We start from the raw sequence: 24,603 nt of genomic DNA, 5'->3' as shown, positions 1-24,603 counted from the left end.
AACAGCTGGCTCGGCACCCAGCTCCCTGAGAGCCACCCCCCCCACACCAAACCCCACATCCCCTCCCCGGCTGACCTGCCTCACACCCTTTGCCCCGTGGGTCCTGGTGGTTCCTGGTGGTGAGAGCCCCAGGTGTGAGCGAGCTTCAAGAGCATCCCTCATCTCACTGCTTTCCTCCAGCTGCCAGGAGGCTGTTGTGGACCAAGTACAGCAGCAGCACCCCCTGAGAGAGCTAAGCCCCCTGTCACCAGTCTGTTCCCTCAAGAGGATGCCCTGAGCAGGGCCAGGGGCAGCTTCTTCTCCGGGTAGAGGAGAACAAAACCTACCACTGAAACAGCCTTTTTGCGGGGGTCACACCAGGGTTTGCTTTGCTTTGCAACCCACTATGAGCCAGATGTCCGGTGTGGAGAAGGAAAAGGCGGTGACCATTGCACAGGCACACGTGCTAGCTGCCGTCCCAAGTGTGCGACTGACGGGCACGTCTGTGGGCATCGTGCAATGAGGATGCCTCTGATTTGGTGGTGTGATGGGGGGGGGGGGGGGGGGGGTGGGTCACAGTGGGGCACGCTTTGCTGCAGCAGTTCAGGGAAAGCTGCCCTGGTCTGGGGCCCTTGCAGGGACAGGATGGCTCCTCTCAGCAGGGACAAAAGTACCCCAATTCAGCCCCTTGAAAAGCCAGAAACCTGCCAGCAGTGATTATTGCCAAAGCTTGTGATTCTGGCACGACTCTGGGTAGGGCTGGTTTCTCTGTTTGCCAAGCTGCAGGTGATGTTACTTGACAGTCGTCTTTCATTTCAAAATATTGCCTGTAAAGAAAAGCTCAAATGCCCTCCCTGCTCACACGGCAAGAGGAAACAAACCCTTTTCCCTTGTAAGCATATCTCTCGGGGCTTTTTTTTAAAATGCTTGAGTCAGCAGCACTGGGGCTCAATGTCTTTGATGTCCCACCACACGGTGACCACCACTGCAGCTGAACAGGGCCAGCAGCTGCAGGCTCAGGCTGTTGTGCAAGGGATTTTGTACCCTGGGTGCTGGCTCTGGGCCTGCTCCCGCTTAGGGTCCACCGCCGCCAAAACACCAAACGCGGCCCCTCCTCACCACCCTTCCCAGTGCCCCGTGCCCGTCCCGGGGGACACGTTGTGCCATCTGGGCTCAGAGCGCCCATTTTCAGGTCTCACTGAAATTAAACCCAGGGCACGCGCCCCAAAGGTCGGTCTCCTTTCCCCAGGCCCTGCTTTAGCTGTTCTCCCTCCAGCCCAGGAGCCCCTCCATGCTGCGGCCGCAGCTCCCATGTTGTTCAGAGCAGTTTGGGGGGCCGCAGCGGGGCACGGCAGCGCTCGCCCCGGGGCATCGGAGGGTGTGGGAAGAGCGGGGAGCCAGGGCTGGACGCTGCTTGGCTCCACCAGCGCCTGCCTTTTCTCCAGGGCTGATGCCGCCTGCCTGATCTGAAGGAGAGGGTGCACAGAGCATGGGAAACAGCGAGCATCTTGCTTTGGGTTTTCATCCCCCCCTCTCCCAGTCACGCATGTCTCTGGGCCTGCCCTATAGGCAGATGTATGGCGGATGCCCATATGCCAGATGTCCTGGGAGATCAAAGTTGCTGCTCACTGCATCCTCCGTTCACGCGTGCGCACACCCCCCCACCCTGCGCCTCCCAAAAGACTTATAACTTATGCTCTCTATCTTCTGTCCAAGATATTTTCCTTCCCTTCCTTTGTTTGCTTTCCAAACCCCCTTTCGTCTTTGGCACTCCCTGCAGCCTGGGCCGCGCCAGCGGGGAAAGGCACCCTTTGCTCCCACCAACAGCATCTGGCAGCGGGGGGTGAGCGTGGGTTGCCTCGTGGGTTTTCTATCCCACTTCCCTGCCTCCAGGATTTGCTCCTTCTTGGAGTGGGATGTGAAGGGATCTGTCACCCTGGGGGGGCTCTGCAGTACCCCTGCACCTCGCACCCCACCTCGCGCAACTGAGAGGAGCTGAGGGGTGTTACAGATTCACATTGTGACCAGGAAAGCCCCCTCAGACATCCGCCTTTGTCCCCTGCAAATTTCTGCAGCCTGCTTAGCCCCTCATAGTCCTGTAGGGTTTTCCCAGCCTCAGCCTCTGGGGAAGCCCTGAGACCCTCAGAGATGCACCAGGGACCGAGAGCAATGCAATGCCTCTAGCACATGGGCTGCTACACCCTCTGGCATGGAAAGCCTTTTTGATACTTCAGAGGTCTCCAAAGTGGGGTGCATGCAGGAGAAAACACCATTGGGGTGCAGGAAGAAAACACTGTTTGTACTATTAATAAATAAAATAATATTCATTTCCTCTTTATCTCATCCTTTTTTAATTTCTAGTTTTGATATGTTTTATAATGTACATAATGTTAGTACAGTAGCACATGCATATAATTTATAAGTAAACATATATATTGAGGTTGTATGCCCCCCAATATATGTATTTACTTTTACCAATAGGGGTGCACAATCAAAAACGTTTGGAGCCTGCTGGCCAAAATCACCAAGCAAAAGGTTAAAATCAAGGCAAAGGGGATGCCCGAATGCCAGCAAGTCACTCAGCAGTGTAGAGACCACTTTACATAAATAAAGCAGCCAAGCTTTGGTCAGCTCCATGGGTTTGCCTCTCTCTTATTTCCCCCACCGTTACCTAATGAGGGGTCAGGAGGCTTACAGGGACCTCAGGCACAGAGCCAAAGTGAGCGCAAACCTCCCCGATGGGCGCTGCAGATAGGGGATTCTTATTTGGGACTGCATGGAGGGGGGGAAACATGCACTTTCCCCATCTTCCCACTGTGTCAGGTCTCCCCTCTACCTGAGCCAGTGGGTAATTCATAAGTTAAGCAGGCTCTTGCCCAGCTCTTCTTGCAGAAAGGTCATGGACTTTATTTTTTCCATCCGTATTTCAGAGAAATGCTGCGTCCCCAGCACATGGTGCAGCACAGCCACCTCCTGCCTGGAGGGCGGACCCGCTCCTGCCAGCCATCAGGTTGGAAAAGCACGTGCTGGTTAGCTATGGCTAACCTGTGGTTATAGCTGCCGGCGCAGGGACACAGAGGGGTCAGTGCCCTCACATGCGTCTCCAGCCTGCTTTAGATGAAAGCAAAGCAGTAGCGGGTACGGCAGAGCTGTGGCTGCCACCAGGCACAACCGTACCCCTCCTGCCTCCCTGATGGCTCGGGGCGATGGCGGTGCCCGGGGTGTCGCGGTGGGTGGCCGGCCTGTCTCTGCCGGGAGCATGAGGGACTCCGGCCTGATGCTCTGGCCCAGGGGATGGACACCAGCCGGCTACAGGCCCACCATGGCAGCAATGCGAGAGCCATCTCCAGCCCGGATACCCCGCCAGGGCACGCAGCCGTCGATTCCAGTCGTTGTGTGTAGCTGGTGCCTAATGAAAAAGGGAAACGCGAGATGAGAAAGGAATGATTAGTACAGAGCAATAAAACCGGTCAGATGCAGGGAGATATGGTAGCAATATATTAAATAAGGAACAGAAAAAAAAGCCAGATGGTTGCTCCAATTTACTTTACAACTCCAGATGACTTCACAAGAGGTCACTTCGTGGAACTGAAAGGCAAATGCTTCAGGTTGGATGAAAGCAAACACTTTGTGCCTGCTGACATAATGCATATGACGCTGAGGAATGTCCTGCTTCAGAATGGCATCGACATAGCTGGAGTAATAATATTTTTAACTGTTTTTAATAGGTTAGCACCTTTAATCTGCATTGAAGCAGCAGTTGCTATTACACTGGAATGAAAATTCCAAAATGCAAAGATTTTAGAGCATGAGTGATGAAGTGCTCATGCTCTCGGTCAAGAACGGTTCCCCTGGACACAGCACAGCAGACCTTCCTCTGTGTGGTTTATTGCCCCAGGCAGGATGTGGATATCCTCAGTGTTAACAATTCTTGCGTGCCTGTTCCTAAAGTCCAGTGATGCTGTGGGCTCCAGACACTTTGTTGCTCCACCGGCATTTCTTCTAGGGACCATTTCTGTGCAGGGACTTCTCCCACTCCAACCAGCATTTGCAGGGTAGCCAAGAGGCCTATCATGGTTTAGCCCCAGCCAGCAACTAAGCACCACGCAGCTGCTCTATCGTTGCCCCTCCTCAACTGAAGAAGGGAGAGAAAATGTAACAAAAGGCTTGTGGGTCAAGATAAGGACAGGGAGAGATCACTCAACCAATTGCAGTCATGGGCAAAACAGACTCAACTTGGGGAAAATTAACGTAATTTGTTGCCAATCAAACAAGAGTACAATAATGAGAAATAAAACCAAATCTTAAAACACCTTCCCCCCACCCCTCCCTTCTTCCTGGGCACAGCTTCACTCCGATTTGCCACCTAGCCTCCCAGTGGCGCAGAGGGACGGGGAATGATGTTTACAGTCAGTTCATCACACATTGTCTCTGCCGCTTCATCCTCCTCAGGGGCAGGACTCCTCACACTCTTCCCCTGCTCCAGCGTGGGGTCCCTCCCACAGGAGACAGTCCTCCACAAACTTCTCCAACATGGGTCCCTCCCACAGGCTGCAGTTCTTCAAGAACTGCTCCAGCGTGGGTCCTTTCCACAGGGAGCAGTCCTTCGGGAGCGCACTGCTCCGGCGTGGGTCCCCCACGGGGTCACAAGTCCTGCCAGAAAACCTGCTCCAGCGCGGGCTTCCCACAGGGTCACAGCCTCCTTCGGACACCCACCTGCTCCAGCGTGGGGTCCTCCATGGGACAAATATGCAGGGAGTGTGTGGGGCTGCTGGCTATACATACAAGGCTGCCTGTCTGGGCAGCATTTCGACCTAAGTAAAGAGCATAACTATCAGAGAGTAAATGATTAAATAGTTGCTTTAGTCACCCAAGTTTAGCCTAGCATAAAAAAAATTATATAAGCCCAATAGGCACATCTAGTATGAAACTTTTTTAACCAGTATGTAAGTAACCTGTGGAGCTCATTGCAGGATATCTGAGAAGCCACCTGATTTCTTTATTTGAACAAGGAAATACCTCTATGTTTAAGAGCAGCATAAAACAGTATGCCAGTTCTAAGTAAGTGCTAAACTTCCCAGAGGTATCTTGAGCATCATTACTCTAAGCCAATCACCAGCTGAAGTCAGGAGGGAATTTCTTTTTGTCATACAGAGTATCATCAAGACCATTTTAGATTCTTGTGCCTTGAGACCAGAAACACTGCTGCTGGGCAGCCTTTGGATGGTGCATGCAACTGAGTGTATTTTGGGAGCAGGGAAGCAGGGAGGAGACCTGTGAGTGCAGGGGTGGGTGCTACCAGCATGGCCAGGAAAGCAGTGTCTTTGAAGTCAGTGTGAGAATGTGTGCATGCATGGGTCCCCGTGGGGCAGTCGTGCCTAGATTGTCCTCTGCAGAAAGTTGAAATGGTGTTGATTAGACGAGGAGCTGGGACTCACTGCCTGGGGTTTGTTTGTCCCCTGAAGATGCTGTAAATTCAGCTTCAGGATCCTGGAGGGTGGGGTGATACCTGCTTTGGACTGGGGAGGCACAAAGAGAAGAGACATCCAGGCTGTCGCTTGGTGCTGTGTCATGGATCCCTCTGGTGTGGGGAAGCACAGTCCTCAATAAGCCCTTTGTATCTCAGTGAGGCTCTGCAGGCCTACCCCACAGAGCCCACGGGTGGTGGCAGGGATGCCTGGGAAGTCACCCAGGCAGCAGGTGAAAGAAGCCTTCCAATTCCTGCTGTCCGAGCTCTGGTTAGTGATGCTATCATCTTCCTCTGAAGTGTTTGGAGCTGAGAGCAGAAGGGTGGCACAAGCAGCTTCACTTAAACTGTTTGACATCGTGTGTGTGGGAAGAATACTCATAATTTCATTTTTAGACAGATTAATAATTTTCTTGTGCTCCCACTCAAGAGTTGCTTTGGGACTAACTTCTAGCATTTTGCTCCTGGTGGTGAGGACCCCCCTCTTTCTGGAGCCCTCTGAGGGGAAAGCACCTGCCTTTCTCCAGAATTTGTTCCAAGAAGGTTTTGTCTGTGGTGGGTCCCCACTACAGGGTTGCTGTGACCATCTGGGTAAAAGTGACCTTTGCTGGAAGAAAGGTGTTACAATTGCAGGCAATGGTCCCAATGAAGCCAGGTAGAGGCTGTGCATGTGTGGATAAAAGAAGAGTTCTGCAAAAGATAACTCCCCCTCCAAATACCAGGAATACTTTGATGTGTCCCTCTCTCCCTTATATGTGTTTAGTCCAGCAGCCAGGGCAAGCTAAGACAGTTGATCCCTCCTCCTCCTCCTGTCCATTTCCAGCTAGACATCAAGATGCTGCCTCCATATTTGATACCCTGCAGCCATGGAGAGCATTGTGAAGCTGTAGATACTCAGGGGTGGCACCTTTATACCAGCAGCTACCTGCTAAGGGGAGGAGGCCAGCAGGTGGGGAGAGAAAAGGCCCTGCTAATACAGAGGGCTGAAGAACCCATACAGGCAGCCAGCATCCAGGAGAAAGGAAGGAGGAGAAAGCGTGAACTTCCTGAATGCCCTGCCACTGGTTTGAGAGGCAACAAGTCTTTTAGATCTTAGGGGTTCATGCTGTAAAATCAAAGCTGCTCAGAAACCAATGATTGCTGTTAAAAGATGTCTAATGAAGAGCTTCGTGTGAAAAATAAGGATGTTTCTGCTGCTGGCAGATGGTAGGATGAAATCCAGGATCCTGAACAGCTCCAGGGTTTGCAGTTGGTACTATGCTGGGGATGTGCAGTCACTTGGTGTTTAGGTAGGGGATGTGTGGGCCACAGACTGTCTGGAAAAAGTTGCTGACCTCATGCAAACACTCTTGGACACAGGATGGGAAAGGGCCTTCAGAAATGCTGGGAGGGACCACCCTCAATAGTTTCACTATGCAGTCTCTCACAACACATCAGCCTTGAACTACCTAAAGTAATGTGGTAGCCTTGATTTCCACAGCTTTTGATTTCCATCATGTAACATGGGCTGGAAAATGACATTCTTTGGCACATTGTCAGTATGATTCTTAACCTGAGAATGCTCTCGTACAGATGTTTTTCTTGCTTTGTCTAAAGTAAAGCCAAAGAAGTGGTATGGGATGCTCTGAAAGAGATGCCTAGGAAGACAGATTTGGGGTTTCCCAGCCAGCTCTACTTTGGCTGAGAGCAGCAGGAACTTCCCAGCCCTGGAAGGGCATTCTTGTCAGGGCCTGTTCCCTGCAAACATGTTTGAGAATGGGGATGGGGGCCCCCACCTGCCTCTCTGAGCTGCCTGTATCAAACAGCAAACATAGCCAAACTGTGCTGCAGTCTGTCTGGGCTCTCGCTCAGGGCTAAACACCTTTTGCCAAGTTGCTTTACTGCAGTCTCAAATCTTTCCTCCCCAGAATAGCAGCTCAGAATTCACTCAACCAAGGAAAATTTTTTGCTTTGAATGTTCCTCTGGGGTAGTTTGCTTTTATTTCCAAGTTTTTCTGTTCTTCATTTACTGCAATTTCTTTGGAATTAAATAGATGGGTAATTTTCTCTTAATCTCCCAGACTATTTTAGGCATAGGCTGTGGGTCTATGGAGATGGCTCCAGTCTCATTGTACTGCATACGCTGTTGGTCTGTATAGGGTATTACCTAACACTCTTCTATTTTCCAACAGGGATGCATATTCTTCTGTTACTTATTTCCCAGCACTTGCTAACATCAGCAGGTCAGGACAGGGGCATTCAACAGGCAAGGTAATCTCTTTCTGCCAGCTGGCTTCTGGCTGCATGCTGTGATCTGTGACCTCTCTGGACCATGAGCACCCAAAAGCCTGTAGCCGGGCTTTCATGGCAGGATTCACCCAAAAGCCAGATTCTCACTGCTAGCTTTTAACAAGGCTTGTCATGGAAAAAATGGCTGTGCTTTCCTCTAAGAAAGACTGGCTCTCAGCTTAGCAGGGAGCTGGGCACTTCAACAGCCTCCCTGCAGCACACTCGCCCTGTCACTACCAGTTTTCTGATGGGTAGCACTCACCCCAACAGCCAGCTCAGAGCTTCCTTTCAGAACTTATAGCTCTATCAACTGTTACTGGCTTAATAAAGACATCGAGGCCTCAGTTCTCGGTACTTTCTGATTGTTTTCTTCTAGTCTTTCTCTCACCTTGACACTTGCACGCACCTCCAGGGATCATTCATACAGCATGTGTCTCCCTGATTAATGTTAATACCTCTCAGTGTGAAAACTAAGTACTAAAAAAGGGGTTGTGACTCAGATGTGCAGTAACATTTTAAGTCCTCTGCTGATCACTTAGTGTCAAACCCGCTCTTAAATTTTCCATTGCCAACTGTGCAGAACAAGTGCAACATTATCTATTTCCCTAACTCCTTTTCCAGCACTAGACAGAACCAGCTCTGCACTCTCCATTAATCTGCGGTGCTTGCCTCTCCCATCACAACTTAATTCTTTTACCTGAACCCTGATTTAATGCCTCCTTTGTTCCCTGTATTTGTCCAGTTTCTTAATGTGCTGATCTGACTTAGGGGTTGTTTACTATACCTAACTGGAATATTTTGTATGCTTATACAAAGATGAATAAAGATCAATATCCTCATTGATTTGCCCTAGGTCATCAGGTAAATCAGTAAGAAAAAAAATTGTGCATCCTACTTCATTTGCTTAAATCAGCAGTACAGTTCAAATAATAAAGCAGTGCTGCAAAGACGCTCCGGTAGGAACTCCAAAATCCACCTAAAATGCTGCTTTTGTTTCACATTTTACTTGTAAAAACCTGAGTACAAATGCTGAAGAGAAGCTTGGATGAAGACACAACAGGGTTGCAAACTACACCAGGTACACGTGGATGAGATATTCTGTTTTTCTCTGCATCTCTAAGGTAATAAAATCTGGTAACAGCCCCTATTACCTGGAATGAAAGACAAGGATGTTCCAGGTAATGCAGACATAATTTCTTGTCAATATCTCTCATGTGGCTGTCCCAAGATTAAAATTAATCAGTGCCTCCTTCTAACACACTTGCAGTGAACTGCTGGTGCAGGAGGAAGCTCCTGTCACAGCTGACATGGTTCAAACTAAGAGTGCCCGCCCTTCTGCTAATAAACTGAGTAAGCATAAGTGCTTCAGTTGGCTTGTGGAGGAGGGGGTGTAGGGGGGTACAAACCCACTAGTCTCTGACTTCAGATGCGATATATGTAAAGCTCAGACCATTTTTAAGGACCTGCTTTGAATCACTGCGGCCCACGTGATTGACCAACTAAACATATTCTTGAGGCCACTAACTTTTGTATGCAAGTATGACAGTGGTTACTTCTTCCTCTTTCCTGCACCCGAAGATACAAGAGGAGATACAAAACTAACAAAGGAAAGCAACTCCAATATCTTCCACTATGAAGTCCACAGTCACACAATTCACTAGTTATTATTTTGCTTTTCAAAAGCGTACAAGATCTGGATTTGTGAAGGTCTTGCTACCTTCATGAAAGAAGTAGACCATTAGATCCTGTACAGAGAATCTCCCTTTTTGTCACAGCCAAGCATGTTTATATTATTGGTATCAGAGAAAGTCTTAGTATTAGTAACTTTTAATACATTTTTTTTAGTGAATATAACCTACCTGAAGATAATGTTGTAATATGGCCCATCGCTGTGGAGTGATGTACAACAGAGCCATCTGTCTCTTCTATGACCCCATCTTTAGCTTATTCTGTCTGTGACACTATCTGCAAGCATTACCCCATTGCCTGTACCAGTTTTCCAAGACCAACAGTAGCACTAGGACAACATAAAAGCTACACTTTCAAATGATGATGGCCAAATCTAGGCCATTCACTTCTTTAGAGATGATCTTACGATCCATTTGAAGTCTTTTCATCGAGCATTGCAGCAAATATTCATAGTGCCCGTCACCTCCCAAAGACTAGTTACCTCCTCTTGTCTCACCCCTCAATATTTTATTTCCATATACTGCACTCTATTTCAACATTTAGAGTTTGTTCCTAGCCCTAGTTTTAGAGAAAATAATGACCCGACTGCATAAGTTCAACTGCATTTTCAAAGCACTGGCAGATAGCCCACTGATGAGCTAGAAAAAAACATCAGAAAGGACCAAAACAAATCTGTTCCAAAAAGGACTATTTGAATCAAGAAACAATACACTTAAGCATGCACATGAGAAGGCTTTTCCTTTACTAGAGGAGTGTTACAAAACCAGAGCCCAATGCTTAGTCAGGAAGCTTGATCACTGACAGTTGCAAAGATGAAAGCTGTAACATGTAACAGTTATACAAAATCTAGAAAGAGTAGGACTTTAGTCCAGATACACTTATTATCCAGTCACAGAACCATGTATCAAAAAGCAAAGCACTAAAAGAATAAATACTGTAACTATCTGTGTGGAAAACAAAAACTGGTACCTAAATGCAACAGGAAAGAGCAGTAAAACAAAAAAACCCCAACCTTGCTGAAGAATCTTACAAAGTAAGAGGAAATCAAAAGCATTTCTTCCAGAAACAGATTAAATAAGTTTGGATTCAGGATTTTCTTAGCAGCCATTTTCCATTTTAGAGAAATGAGGCAGTAAATGGCTTATCTAGCATTTAGAGTCTACTCTAATATGAGGGCATGCACCTCAGCTTGAGAAGAAAGGGCCTCAGGTTAAAAAGACTGCATAAAGCAGTGTTACTGCAGCTTGGCAAGTATGTTTCATAGCACAATGTAAAATTCCTACCATTCCTGAATCACTGCAATACTTACAGAAGATTATTTCAAAACATATTCCAGCAGTAATTCATCAGTTTCTTATTTCCATGAAACAAGCTTCAGAAGTGAGCACTAGGTGAAGAGTCATGTACTCTGGCAGAGGCTTGTAGTATGGAAAGCCACCTCAAGAATTTTTCTGTCCTACACCATAAAATGTGGAGACAATACTAGTCATCACAGCAGAAGGAAAGGAGAAGTAAGCGTTAGTAAAACTTAAGAGATTAGGTAAGGAATATAGTTATGCTACTGTTATTTAACTTAATAGTTACTCTAACAATAGAGAGAATAGTTGTAAGAGAGTCAGTTGTTGTTCCTCAAGTTCTAAAATTTAATTACAATAGGGGTATGGTTTGGATCTCCTGAAAAGAAGCAACAAACTTGTACCTGGAAATGGATTGTATTCGTTATATTTTAGTAGCACAGTTATGTTACTCTCGTCCTCTCTTGTGAAAGAGGATTGAGGGAGCAAAACTACTGACCCATTTTTTAGGAATGATGAAGCTCATCCTGGAGTCCTATTCAAATGGCTTGCCTACAATTCAATGTTACTCAAGCAAATAGCTTGATGGTACTCCATGCACTTGAATTCTAGCTTCAGAGAACAGTTATTACACACAGCCCCCAAGTAGTAAGTCCTTATACACACAAGCCCACTTTTCAAAGGTTGCTGCCAATCCCCCAGAGAGAAGCTACAAAGAACTCCATACACACACGCATTTTTATTTTAATAAATAAAGTTTTACAGGCTCAGGCTTTTTTTTTTTAAATCACATATACAGAACAGAGAAATGCCTGACCAAGTAACATGAATTAAACTACTAACCCTGGGAAGGAATGCATGCCCTCTGTAACACTGAAGACCTTAACTGAAAAGGGATTTCCCATCGGCAGCATAGTAATTTACTTCACAGATTAGACAACTTGAAAGACATGTGGCCAAAGCAAAGAGAGTGACCCTAAATGGACCACTTGTCTTTATAGAGCCACAACAGTGCAAGGAAAGCCAAGAGCCCAAATGCCTCCATTTTCTAGTGTCACTTTTGGATGAATATGTATGTCTTCACATCCTTTAAGCAATACATTCTAACCACAAGTAGAGAGGCTAAGCACAGCAGGTATGCAAAATTATTCCATTGAAGAACAGATACTGGATGACACGGTAATGTTATATTTCAAGATTTTAAACTAGCAGATGCTTTTGCATCCCCTTCAGTATGGCAGTGGAACAGATCCCACCTTCTCTCATAGAGGTTTAGTCCAAAAACTTCCTGTTGGCATTAGCACCAAAGAGAGCCACTCTGACTTCTGGCATCATCTGTTGAGAAAGAGTACATCAGTTACATGCAATGGGCAATACAATTGCTGTACAATCCTCATTGCAGGCACTGTGTGATAGCTAGGCTAGGCTTCAAAATTAACAAGTCATTCAATAGGTTTCTGAAGCCTGACCACACATTGCCTGCTACTCTATAGACTTAAAGGATTGCCTGTACTGCAGCATAAGAAATGCCAGTGCTAGTTTTTTCCCCACTAGGGTATAACAGGTCTCAGCCAAAGTTTCTAGTGCTTGAGCTAGCTTGAGTAGTTCAAGTTAGCCTCAGCATTTCAACATCTTGACTGCAGTGTAGTCATAACAAGTCTTTCACTATCATAATTTCTAGTGTTTTATGTTCATGTTTAATTCAAAAGGGATCATTCCGGAGAAAGCCATGTTTGTTGCAGAGAAGCACAAACAGTAGGCAATTTGCTTCTCTCCATTCAAAAATAACTTCTTACTTGTCATCCACGTTGAAATCCAATCCCACACATTATTGTGACACGTTGAAAATACTAGGATTTAATTACAAGACAAAACTAGTTAAATATATCTTGTTCACCTTGGCTGTTAGAGAAACTCACCTGCTGGGCTACAAGGTCCAGACGACTTTCCAGGGTATTGGAAACCTTAATTTTACCATCACTATTATAGATTTCAACACCTCCAGCACTAGAAAGGGGGGCAGGAAGATAAAAAAGATTTGTGAAATCCACAGGACATCTCAAAGTCAGAATGTGGCAGAGATACTATCCCAAATCAGCGCTTATAGGCAGGTCAGATACGTAGATAAGATTTTTATTTTTTAAAAAAACAAAATGTTTTTGATCATGTCTTGATAGGAATCAGCACAAAGTGATCCATTGAAGCAGCAGTCCAAAGCGTCTTTGGAATTATCAGATACCATAGCTACATACAAGGGTCCTCATGACATGATCTAAATGCAAGGGGAACTATGAAATTTGTCACTTCAGAACAGCTTCAGACTCTGTATTTTATTATTAATAGACAGCTTTCAGATTTTGAGAACTGAGGAAGAGTGCTAAAAGTGTTGTTTGTTGGCCCATACATAAAGATCGCTGACTGTCAGAATAAACAGCTTTGTGACATGTTCTTTATCATACTACAAGGAAATAGAGCCTTGCAGACATAACAGACACACCTCCCCCCCATCAAGTGATTATCCTACAGCACTGTATGACTCAATTTGCTTCGTCTTAAGATACAAAGCATGGCTACATCTGTATTCTCTCTCTTTAAAAAAAACAGTGATTCAGTTTCTACATACAGTTATTCCCTACTTCAGTACTGTGAATCAGGCTGCAGGTTGCACAAAACTTCTATTGACATTTTTGATTGAGACAGTGCTTGTCTGGAGGAAGCTACAGAGTCTGTGCTTAATTAACACAAAGAAGTGCCAAATTCCACTAGAACACCAGCAGACACACTGTGAGGATATTCCATACATAATTTTCTGAGGCTGTTCTAGTAGGAGCTGTGACTTGAAAAGTTGCATAAGTTAGTGCTCTGTATAAAAGACTCCTATTTTCCTTACATTTCCTCTGGCAGGAAGTTGTCTTGGTCAATGTGAACATCCAAATTGCTTTTTGTGGCATTTTTGTAGATGGGAATGCTCTTCTGTACAGCAGTCTAGGATACAAGAAAAAACTCCAATTAGCATTGACAAATGCTAGTGTGCCACTTGAGTTTGGTCACTTAATCATTTGTAGTAATAAAATGAAGGGATTAAGGCCTTTTTCTTTTTTTTTTTTAATTAAGCAAATTATTCCAGTGTGACTTTTGAGGCAAAACCAATTACTATTCTTAATATTGTAGCAATGTCTATAATTTCCTAGGTAATATCCAAGCAAGCAAACGATCCCAACTTGAAAAGCATACTTGCTCTCTTGCATTGTATCTGCAGCAGAAGTGCAGCAAGTAAAGCTTGTTTTCATGTCACACAGATGGGATCCAAACAGCAAGTATTTGCAGTCAGGTCCCAGCCTTCGTGAGCAGGATACTGTCAAACTATTCTAGGTGTCTTACCTTAACCATAGGGAGATCCTGTTTCCTGCACCGAACAACTATTTTGGGCTCAAGCAGCTGGTAGAATCCCTGCACAAGATAACCATTACAGTATCAGAAAGTCAACATTTCAATTGTCTTAGAATTATTTAGCCCCAAGAAAGGAAAGGAGCTGATCAATTTGAAAACCTAAACCTGACAATATTAGCTTCTTTAGTTCTTTGCTTGTGAGTTCACCTCATGCAGACATTCTGAGAGGACAGCACCAATATCTGGGAAAGAGCCTACAGCTATGGATCATGTGTTTCTTTGTTAGCATCAAATTTGGAACTCAAGTGCAACTAAACATACGTATCATAGGATTGAGTTGCCCAGACAATGTACATGTATGCATAAGGATCACTGCTGTCTAAGTAGACTGAGCATGCAGCCAAGCTGACATTCTCCTATGCAGCTCTTCAAGAAGACATGCAATAGTTTCAGGTGCCTGTTCTAATAACCCCTGCCTTGCAGTTCCTGTAGCAATACAGGAGAACAGAATAGAATAGAACCGGTTCACTTCCAGTTGGAAGACACCTACAACGATCATCTAGTCCAACTGTGAGTACTGATGAGCACAGATCCCTCACTGGATCAAATATAATGAGCCAAGACAGACGTGGCCAGCTTGCAAGAATGAGACAGGTTTGTTTGATGTACAGCAATACCAGACCTAAGTGTGACAAAGAAACAACACTGAATTGGAAGCACAAGCTGGTAGGAAACACTGTTAAGAAAACTCTGCCATCAAACTGCGGACAGGAGAGTTCGTGGCTGGCTTCTGAGTTTATAGTAACGGGACCGATTCACACCAGGAGGTGGCACTAGTGGTCGCATGACTGACCCTGGCCAGTGCTGATGGGATTTTTAGCAGTTAATTTCTGGAGCTTCAGGATGGTATTCTAGGTAAGCAAAGCTTTGATTTCCGCTTTGTATTTCTGTCACAGACGCATGCCATACTACAGTAAACTTATCAAAGCCAGGACTTATACGTCAAATGCCAAAAGGATTTTAAAAGCGGGTAACTAGTGACTTTGAGGTTTGGAAAAACATCTTTTGCCAAAGGTGCATTTGATCCAACTAATTACTACAGAAGTTTAAAGTCTGCATCCCAAACATGCATGTTACAATGTATATGTGCCCATCTGCAATTGTTCTCGTAATGGAACTGCTGCTTGGTACACCAGGTTTTACACCTCAAAATAAGCTGCAACCTTATCTGTTCAGAATCCAAGATTGAAAGATATAGCAGAAGTGATGTTTAAAACTCAAAGATCACCCAGCAACATTTGATCTAGACTCCAATACAACCATAACTTCCAGTGGGTTACTTTTGAAGACAGACACCTAGGAGGATAGGGCTGTGATCACCTATTTGTTACAATTTTAATATTTACCTGTAGAACTAGTCCATCCAGCAGTGTCTGGTACCTGGCAGTATCCTTCACCACCTTGGCAAGTCTCTGCTTGGCCTCATTCAGCAAATCCTACATTCAGAAGAAATCAGATCAGCAGAGCCCATCTGTTTGGCATTTGGTTTCATGCCTACCAACTTTCTGTACTCCTATTATAGCTATCACACCCTGCCAACACGTAAATGTACACTCCAGCTGGTGTTCATCCAAGCTAGACCTTCATCTCTGTGCATGGCACGATATCCTTCCCAAACAGCTCCCTTCTCCCTGCCCTGATCTGAACCCATTATAACCTGACAATAATTCCTTTTTCATGAAAAAGGGAGACCTCAGTAGTAAAAGGATAGTAGTTATAATATTAATTCAGAGAGAGAAACTAAATATGTTGTAAATCATTGCCTAATGCAAACTAATAAAGTGCTACAAATAACATTTCTTCAGCTTTGTGGTCAAGCAAAGAAATTTAATCTCTCTTTTTATCAAATAACATTCAGGTTAGGTATTTTATAATTGTAAGTAAATGCAAGTCAAAATTTAAAAGTGTGAGCTTATTTTTAATTTGAAATAGCTTGGTTTATCTTTATTCAGCAAATTGGTATCAGATGGGATTGAATTTTTAAGAAATTTGAGTGAATTCAAACACAGTTCCAAGAACTGAACTGTCATAATTACTTCATATAAAGAAATTGTATGATTTGATATAAACCTTTCTTTACTGTCCTGCCTCATAGTGTTTAAAACAGCGCACATTAACACAATCAGTACTAGGATATAAGACTATCACAATTTAACATCATGGTCAAACCTAGTTACACTGTCCACCCTAGAGTAACATAGCATTTCTGGGACTGCTCATCTCTCTTGTTCATGAAAGAGACCAAAGGGAAAAAGAGCTAGCAGCATGTGACTTTAAATGTTTTAAAATGAGGAAGAGTGTTATGCATTACTCAGAAGCATGAGGTTGAGTCAGCTGATAAATGAGGAAGAGATTACCCAGCAGAGACTATCACAATAGATTAGCTCTTCAGTCACCCACCTTCCTCCTCTCTGTGAATACAACCTAAAGTCTGAAACTAGGTTTAAAGAATCAATAAAATGGTGATTTTCTTCTGCTAACTCCCCCTTTTCACAGTAACCTCAACTTTAACATCCAACTTTTATTTTTGACTTCTACAGGTCTTGCAGCTTTTCCAATAGCTCAACAGCACCATCTAGCAGAATATGGAACACTCAAACTGCCTCTGAGATGGGGTAAAAGATAAAAGGAAACCTGCAAGCTGTATAATGAGCAGAATGAGCATACACTACACGTGGTGTAAGATAAACATAGTAAGCCTGCACTAAGACTAAACACAGCCTGCTCTGATAAGTGATCACTCACCCTATTCGTCAACACACAGATTGGTCACCTACTAGAACAAGAAGCAAACCTTTTCATATACTGGGGGCCACTAAAGGAGACAGAAAAGCCCAGTTAGTGGTGTTTTAAGCCTACTTGCTTAAGCCATGTATAAATGTTGCTTCTACCAAGCGTGCAAGACAGAGTTCCTGCTCTTTAAAGAAGTAAGCTATTGTCGAAATAATAGATACAATGTTGCCTGCAATGTTCCTGGCAGAGAACGGTATTTCCCTAAAAGAGCAGGTAATAGAAACTGTGAAAATGAGCTAAAGCAGATTAGCAAAGCTGGATTAAATCCTTAATGACTTCTCAGAGCAGCTGGGAAAGCCATTTTTGTATGTCGAAGCACATGTCACTCAATCACAAATCATATTTTTCTTTAGAGAATACTTAAGAACATTTCCTAACAGATGGTAGAAATAGAACCTCTGTGTCTTTACCATAGAGATACTCACTGCAATAAGGTCATCCCTTGCCTTGAGGACCTTCAGTCTTGCTTGATTCATCAGGTTGGACATCTGACTGCAAGTTGCACGATAAAGTTGAATCAATCCATCAGACTTTGACAGAAGAACTGCAACATTTAACTGTATACTTTACATTTAAAGATAACAATAACAAAGCCTGTTCACCTGTTTGAATCTGTTTCTGAACTTGCCCAAATGATTACAATGCAGAAACCTGTCCTTCAGTAAAGGCCCACTAAAGCTAAACCTGACATGATCAGTTGTCCCAGAGTAACAGACCAGGGTACAGTTCTAGACATTAACTACATAAATACAAGAGATTCTTTCACCACACTTATTAACAGCTATACTATTGCAGCTCTCCTTTGATAATTTCTCCTCAGGAGAAACTAGAAACTCATAGTATATTGGCTAAAATTTGCCTGTTTGCCAGGGAAAAACAGTTTTGTATAAAATTAGCAATAAAATGAAAGCTCAGGCTCTGAAGTCAGCCATCTAACCTAAGTAACTTACATTTTCTTTTGCTGTTCAATTTGTTTCTCCTTCTTTTCATAATACTCCATGATTTTCAGCCTCTGTGTCTGAACAAGGCGACCCTTCTCAATGTTGAATTCTTCTTCTGCCTACAGTAAAAATCAAATAACTGAAGTGGAAATTGATTCCATGGGCTGAAAAAAACAGAATCAAAATGAAACAGCCATGCTTTCAGAGCACCTTCATAGATAAGCTAGGATGATACAATTTATGGTTCCATATAAACAAAACATTTCAACCAGTACTCAAGTCAAAGGGAGTTCAGGATGTGTTCTGCTGAACTAGAACCTTGCTAACTAAGATACAGCTTATTTTATCAATTGACTGACACGTTTCCTTGCAGTATTTATTCCTCAGGCACAAAATTACCAAATACTGTATACCAAATACCAAATACATACTGTTAAGCAAAACTCATTTTATCTGAGCTTCATGGCTGATTTGTTTCTGTAGAATTGGTCTCTTTTCTAGCTACAAGAGATTCTACCTAAAACAAGCTACCCAGCCCTCAGTGTCCACAAACTTCATTACTTTACATAATTCTTACACAACGAGAGTGACAGTATAGCTATTACTTTTTTTATAAAGACAAGCCAGACAACATGTGAAAACACATGGCAAATTTTCCCATTTATGCCTGAGAATCCAATCTCAAATTCTGACTTCTGTTTGCAGATCATCAGGAATACCTGCTTTAGTACTGATTAAATATTTGTGTAGATCTAAATGTTTAAGGGGGATTAAATATTAATAGTAATACACATGCCAAGTCCAATACCAACAAGATATTTTAGTATTGGTATAAGGCAGATTGTTAGGGTTGTAAGGCACCATTAATCCTTCTTTAGTAAACATCTATATTCTATCAACAGGTTAATATTAAACTCAATCTCTTGTGGCTTAACATAAGTGAAGAATTCTGCAAGTAATTCAACTCATACCTTAAACATAAATTTATGGTTTAGTTCCCCAGGATACCTACTAAATCACATCTAGAATTTAGTCTGCAGGTGGCTACACAGGTTTAGGTACAGTTATGAACCTGCTTACAAACAAATTTTCACCAACATAATTCAACCAGTTTAACTTGCATCTTTTATCATTTTGGTACATGTATGAATGCTTGTGCAAGATCACTAGCATTAATGCTTTCATTTACTACTAATATTTCTGCCCGACATGCTATGGAAGTCAAGCAAAAATTAAGATTAAACCTTGTGGTAATAGCTGGCTATGACAAACATTAGCAGAATTCATAATTATGCACAGAACTCCTTTAATCCTCAGTGATGTCAAGTTATGTATAGGAGGAAAGGGAAGGTGTTCCACTTAATCCAATCTATTCACATTACCACTCAGGTCTCCTGATTGCTTAAAAAACCACGAGTGAACTTGCATATGAATAAATTTATATTTAAGAACCACTAAGAAAACTTTGACCAAAAAATAGCTCTGACTTGTTTTCATTTGTCAAAAGCTAACAAATATTAACCTTACGGTAGCATAATTTTTTGCTATGTAATAACTAAACGTGAAGTAAGCTGTAGCTTGCAAAAGTGTTCTAGGGCTGCTCTGACTGCAGCTATCAAAACAGGATGTCAAATGCAGTCTTCCATTTGCACTTACTAATATTGAACTTCCATTTTTACCTTTGCATCTATTTCTTCAGCCTTTTCATTGGCTTCCTGCTCAATGAAAGCCATCATATGCTTGATCTGTAACAAGAGAGAGAAACAAAAATATTTTCTTTTAGAAAGGACTTTGATGAGAGAAGGATGTATATAGTTCTCCTTTGTACAGTAGGCCCCTCCATATCCATTTACTAATTCACATAACGTCGTTTTTCAAGGAAATTAAATTGAGCATACAGGTCAAAGAGTCAGTTCATCTTAACACAGATTACAAGAAAATTAATTTTTTTTTTCCAGATAATTCTATATAATGCTGCTTCACTGGCTGTCATTAGAAGAATATACTTCAGGCATGCAACTATACACCCCCCCCCCCCCAAGCCAAAATTAAATTTGTATAAATATAAGACTGTGTATTTTCATTCTTCACTAGTGAGAACAACATTTCCGCTCCAACCCCCCAGCCCTCCCCCAGGATTCATAAAAAAAAAAAGAAATAAATCCTCACACAGTAAACCAGCCTGTTTGTTATGACATTTACATGAAAGATAGAAGATTAACATAGAGTCCCTGCTCTACATCAGGTATGGATGGCATTTGAATGAACGTGGGCCTTCCACACTAGAAGTGAAGCAAAGCAAAGGGCAACTGACGACTCTGGTCAGATCTGTACAACCAGAAGTTCCTTTACACACCTAAGGAATCTTTCATGAAAAAAAGTAATAAATTCTGTAAAGACTTACCAGGTAATTTAAAAAATGCAGCTATATATTTCAACTCAAAATGACTTTATAAAGTAGTTGCACGTTAGTTTGGAGGAACTGGGGAAGACGACAGAGATAGCAGCGCTAGTTGATCAAGACCACATCAAGTATATCACATGCTGCTTTAGAACCTGGTATGCACTAATATATTCTACTTGAAGAACCTTTTTTACACCACCTCAAAACACTGTAAAGCACAAGTCCAACAGCTTAAAGGCAAGGAAAGCAATTATACTGAGTTCTGCTTATTTATCACATGCCTTTCTGTGACCAGGCCTAAGTTTAGGTTCACGCTTGGGGCAGACCGTAAGCGACTCATGCCCAGCCAGACTGCAACTTTAAACAGGTATAACCATTTCCAAGGGCAGATGCAGCGGACCGTACAGTTGAGTGGACTATAAAAATCTACTGACTTTTTGCTTGTGCTTAGTGACAAGACACATTTTGCAGACAATCTGGTCTGAATAAACTTGCACGAAAGACTCTATATAATCTCATATTAAAGTGAAATATTTTAAAGAGATAAGAAAGGTGCCAATGTGCAGAACAGCACTATGCCCATATAGGTGAAAAAACAGAAGTGAACAGACAAGTGGAAGATTTTAAGCATGTGCAGTGGAAGAAGTGAACAATAATATCTACATCCTCAAAATCAAATCAGCAATTTTTCTTTCAATTCCAGTTTGCAACACTTTCAAGTGCATGTCCATCTATAACGTCAGTTTCCAACCCTGCTCACCTGATGAGATGACTGGTTAAACCAAGCTTTACATCTACCTGCATTTCAGAAAGGACGAGAGAAGCATATAAAATAAGGAAATTATTTTGCTGAAAAGTCTATTGTTGAAGGAGACCAAGAACTTTGTATAGCAGTAGTAACCCTTACATTACTGAGTCACTTCCTCCAGTTTGGTTTGGTTTCTGAATTTTGGGAAAGTACTTTAAACAGTTCCGGGTGTTCAAAAAAAGTCCTCTGCATAATGAAGAGGAATAAGACGGAAGCAAGCTAATACACCATCTATTTCCCCTAGTCTGGTAAGACTGAACAGTGTTATTGCCTTCAAAAACTGTTGTAGGAAATCCCTTTTTGCTTTTCCTAGAAATGAAAAGATATCCTAAGTGAGACTTTCACATCTATTAATAGGAGTAGTTTTAATAACACTGACAAATATATGTGTTTTTAAACGAGATTAATTTTAAATGAAGTTAATAACTTTAGCATAGTAGATTTCCTACAGAAAGGAAGAGAGGGTTTTTCCCATCAGTAGTAGTGTGTTTATCCTTTCCATGGGAAGTTCTAGATGTTAGACTGGCTTCAGCGAGAAGTGACTAGCCAGATTATACAGAACAATCCATTAAACAAACACCTTTGACAGAATAAAGCAAGCAAGTAAGTCTATCAATGGGAAAAATTCTTAATTAGAGATGATTTTCAAAGTGAAGATTACTGAAAGTGCCATGGCAAGTAGTTAAGAGTTCAGAGGACCAGGTGGCAAGTTCATTCCAGATTCATACACACGCAGAACTGTTGCGCCATCCGCAGCATTCTCTTTTCAGTTAACAGGATCACCCTAGATTCAGGAGCGTAAAACAATGACAGGGAAGTTGCAGATGTGAAATGCTATTAGCATTACACATTTAGTTTATCAACGGATCCTGAACTAACCTTTGAAGTTCAGGTCCATGGCGGCTGAGCAAGACCAACCCAATGTCAGCTTTATTTTTATTATCTTCATGGAAAAGGCAGGAAAAAACAAACAAGCTTTGTCGATAAAAGGCAATAGAATGTAATGTTACAATTCCCCTTTCAGAGAAAGGCAACCTACTGATTTTACTTTCAATGTGATGCTTCCTTGCCAAGAGACTATGTTTACTGAATGAGAAAGTGAGACATGAAGCACTTATGAAGCAAAGGACAAAAGGAACTTGGCCGATCTGCTCATCACCTGTAGGAAACTCCACAGACCAGTGCCAACTGGATCCGTGCAGTCTTTAACATGGCACACCATTTTCAACCCCGCTCAAAGCAGCTTTTTTAGGGAAGGGCATTGTTTACTGTCAATAAGGACAAAGTGTCCTGCCTCAGGAGGAAGTGTCCGCAGTCAGACTTCAGGGTTGTAAGTTTCCATTGCAAGAGAAGCCCAGGTTGCACTACTCTGCTTAGGATATAAACGTGAAAAAGGCATTCAAGAATGCTGAATTGCCTACCCAAATTCTAAGTTACAGCTAATTAGATGTAGTGTAGCTGTAAGAAAAAAAAGAGATGGAAAGTCCTTACCGAGCAACATGTAAAGAGACAGTACTTATCTAGGGCAATGTATTTATCTGCCTTAAAGTGAAATTAAACACGGTAGATAGCATAAAGGCTACTTACAATCCCTTTCATTATAAACTGGCAGAGCGTGTCATCAAAATGCTTCAGCAAAGTTCCCCAAAGGGTAGCCAATCAATCCCACCAGGGAAAAATTCACTTTCTTCAGAAACTTCTTTCTCACTAAGATTCCCAGAGAGGATCTTTCCCCTTCACCAACCCTTGCTTTCACAGGAGACCGCTGCTCTTCCACCCCCAGAGCAGGAGACCCTATTCCACAACTAAAACGTGGATCAGCGGCAGCTGGATGCAGCCGCTTCTGCTGTTGCGGGGTTCAGAGCTGTCACTAACCCTCCCCCTCCGACCGGCCTTTTACCAAACAAACGGCCCTTCAGCTCAGGCACACCCGAGCCCCACACCTGGCACGGCTTCAGGACAAGGAAGCGGCAAGGAGGCTGCCTCCGCCGCCCCGGCCTAGCCCTGGGTGCCCTTCTCCTCACGCTGGGTCCGTCCCGTCAGCTCCCGGGTCCCGGTCCCGGCCCCGGCCGGACCGAGCGCAGTGTGGAGGAGGCGGCGGCGGACCTGGCAGCGGCCGCCGCGCTGCCCGCTCCGGGGCCGCAGGACGGCGTTTCGGCTGGGGCCCGCAGCCCTACCTGCTTCTGGACGTCGGCATCGCTGAGCGCCATGGCGGCGGCGTTGGCGGCGGCGGGGCTCGGTGGAGGGCGGCTGGGGCCGTTGGCGACCGCGAGTGGAATCAAATCCGGTTCGGGTCACAGCTGGTGCTGCTGCCGCTGTGTCACGACGCCCCGCCCACTTGCTCCGCCGGGCCAATAGAAACCTGAGCTCTGGCTGGCGTCACGGGGGCGGGTCCTTGCGCGTGGCAGGCTGCCATCTTGTGGTCGGGGACGGCGTTTTGTCTTCAGCGCCTCTTCACCACCGGAGCGGGGAGCGCCCGGCCCCGCCCGGCTTCCTTCGCGCCTGTCGCCGGCGGCGGGGCCGGCAGCTGCCCCCGAAGCCCGGCCGGAGTGAGGTAGCCGGGACCGCCCGGAAGAGAAAAGCAGCAGGGCGCAGGGAGCAGCCGGCCGAGGGGAGCAGGGAGGCCGGAGGTCGCGGCTGACGGGTGGAGGTGGCTTGGGGGGGGCCTTGTGGCAGGCCCCTCAGGTTGGCTGTCCTTTTGTGGTTAACAGCTATGGCACCAGCGTTTCGTTGTGGAAATACGTGGTGGGGACTCACAGCCGCCTTTGTTATTACCTTCTGTCATTTTGTGGTGCAGAAACGTTCAAGACTGTTTTCGAATGATGTGCTGATTCTTCAGGAGTTCTGTTACTGCGTCCATCGTTTTCTTTATGGCAAAACTTAAAGCAATCTTCATAGCCTCTAATGGTATTTGTTTATTCTAGCTGGCAGGAAGCTTCTATTTCCATTCTGCAGATACACCTACTGAAAAAAATAGAACTGTTCCTTACAAATCGGTGTCAGACGTGGTATTTGTCGTATCTCTGCTCCTTCCTGGCCTACTTCTGTTTTGTCAATTTTTACGGCACCTTGTTTTCTGTGTGAAAAAGCTTATTACAAAACTGTAACTTTTGTCTTTTTTTCTTACTGCATTTACGTTACAGTGCAGGGAATCAACTTGTTATTTTAGGGCTTGAGAACACTTTACTGTCGTTTTGGGCGCAATCTAAATAAAGCAGTCAGAAGTGTGTCCGGGCTCGCTTTCTTTCCTCCAGCCCAGGTGCTCTGTGACACCCCCGCCCCCCCAGCCTTAGGGGCGGCTTTCCGTGTGGGGCTCTGACCCAGCCAACCCGCACCTACAGCCCTCTGAACCGCATCAGGGCCGCGGAAGCCGACTGCCACCCGCTCCTTCCCTCAGAATCTGCGAGGAAAGCGCCAAGGGGTTAACGCGAATCCTCCGGTTGCGTTTTTCTTGCGTACGTGTGCCTTTGGGCGCAGGAAACCCGCTCCCGCCCCGGGAGAAGGGCTCT

General features: G+C 44.3%; 1 protein-coding gene across 2 annotated transcripts; it reads right to left on the bottom strand.

The window, feature by feature from the left end:
- Nucleotides 1–11,418: 11,418 nt before the first annotated feature.
- On the bottom strand, nucleotides 11,419–23,419 carry ATP6V1E1 (ATPase H+ transporting V1 subunit E1). Of its 2 annotated transcripts, none has more exons than XM_049821518.1 (9): nucleotides 23,272–23,419; nucleotides 19,562–19,627; nucleotides 17,892–18,001; nucleotides 17,367–17,433; nucleotides 15,495–15,584; nucleotides 14,080–14,148; nucleotides 13,589–13,683; nucleotides 12,618–12,705; nucleotides 11,419–12,033 (listed from the first exon to the last, which is right to left on the bottom strand). In XM_049821518.1, exons 1-9 carry the CDS (start codon nucleotides 23,302–23,304, stop codon nucleotides 11,971–11,973), a joined length of 681 nt encoding a protein of 226 aa, XP_049677475.1. In that variant the 5' UTR covers nucleotides 23,305–23,419; the 3' UTR covers nucleotides 11,419–11,970. The 2 variants fall into 2 exon arrangements, with proteins under 2 accessions (XP_049677475.1, XP_049677476.1); XM_049821519.1 differs by lacking the exon at nucleotides 23,272–23,419 and adding an exon at nucleotides 21,047–21,089.
- Between the last annotated feature and the right edge of the window lie 1,184 nt (nucleotides 23,420–24,603).

Source organism: Accipiter gentilis, chromosome 18 (assembly GCF_929443795.1).
Source record: "Accipiter gentilis chromosome 18, bAccGen1.1, whole genome shotgun sequence".
Classification (NCBI taxonomy): domain Eukaryota; kingdom Metazoa; phylum Chordata; class Aves; order Accipitriformes; family Accipitridae; genus Astur; species Astur gentilis.
This window is presented reverse-complemented; position numbering and strand designations above follow the sequence as displayed.

Coding starts and splice junctions, on each gene's coding strand:
- ATP6V1E1 (XM_049821518.1), bottom strand. CDS start 23,304: ATGGCGCTCAGCGATGCCGACGTCCAGAAGCAG. Junction 12,706..13,588: donor AACTTCCTGCCAGAGGAAAT/GTAAGGAAAATA, acceptor CCCCCTTTCTAG/TGCTGGAGGTGTTGAAATCT. Junction 12,034..12,617: donor TGGACCTTGTAGCCCAGCAG/GTGAGTTTCTCT, acceptor CTTTCTCAACAG/ATGATGCCAGAAGTCAGAGT.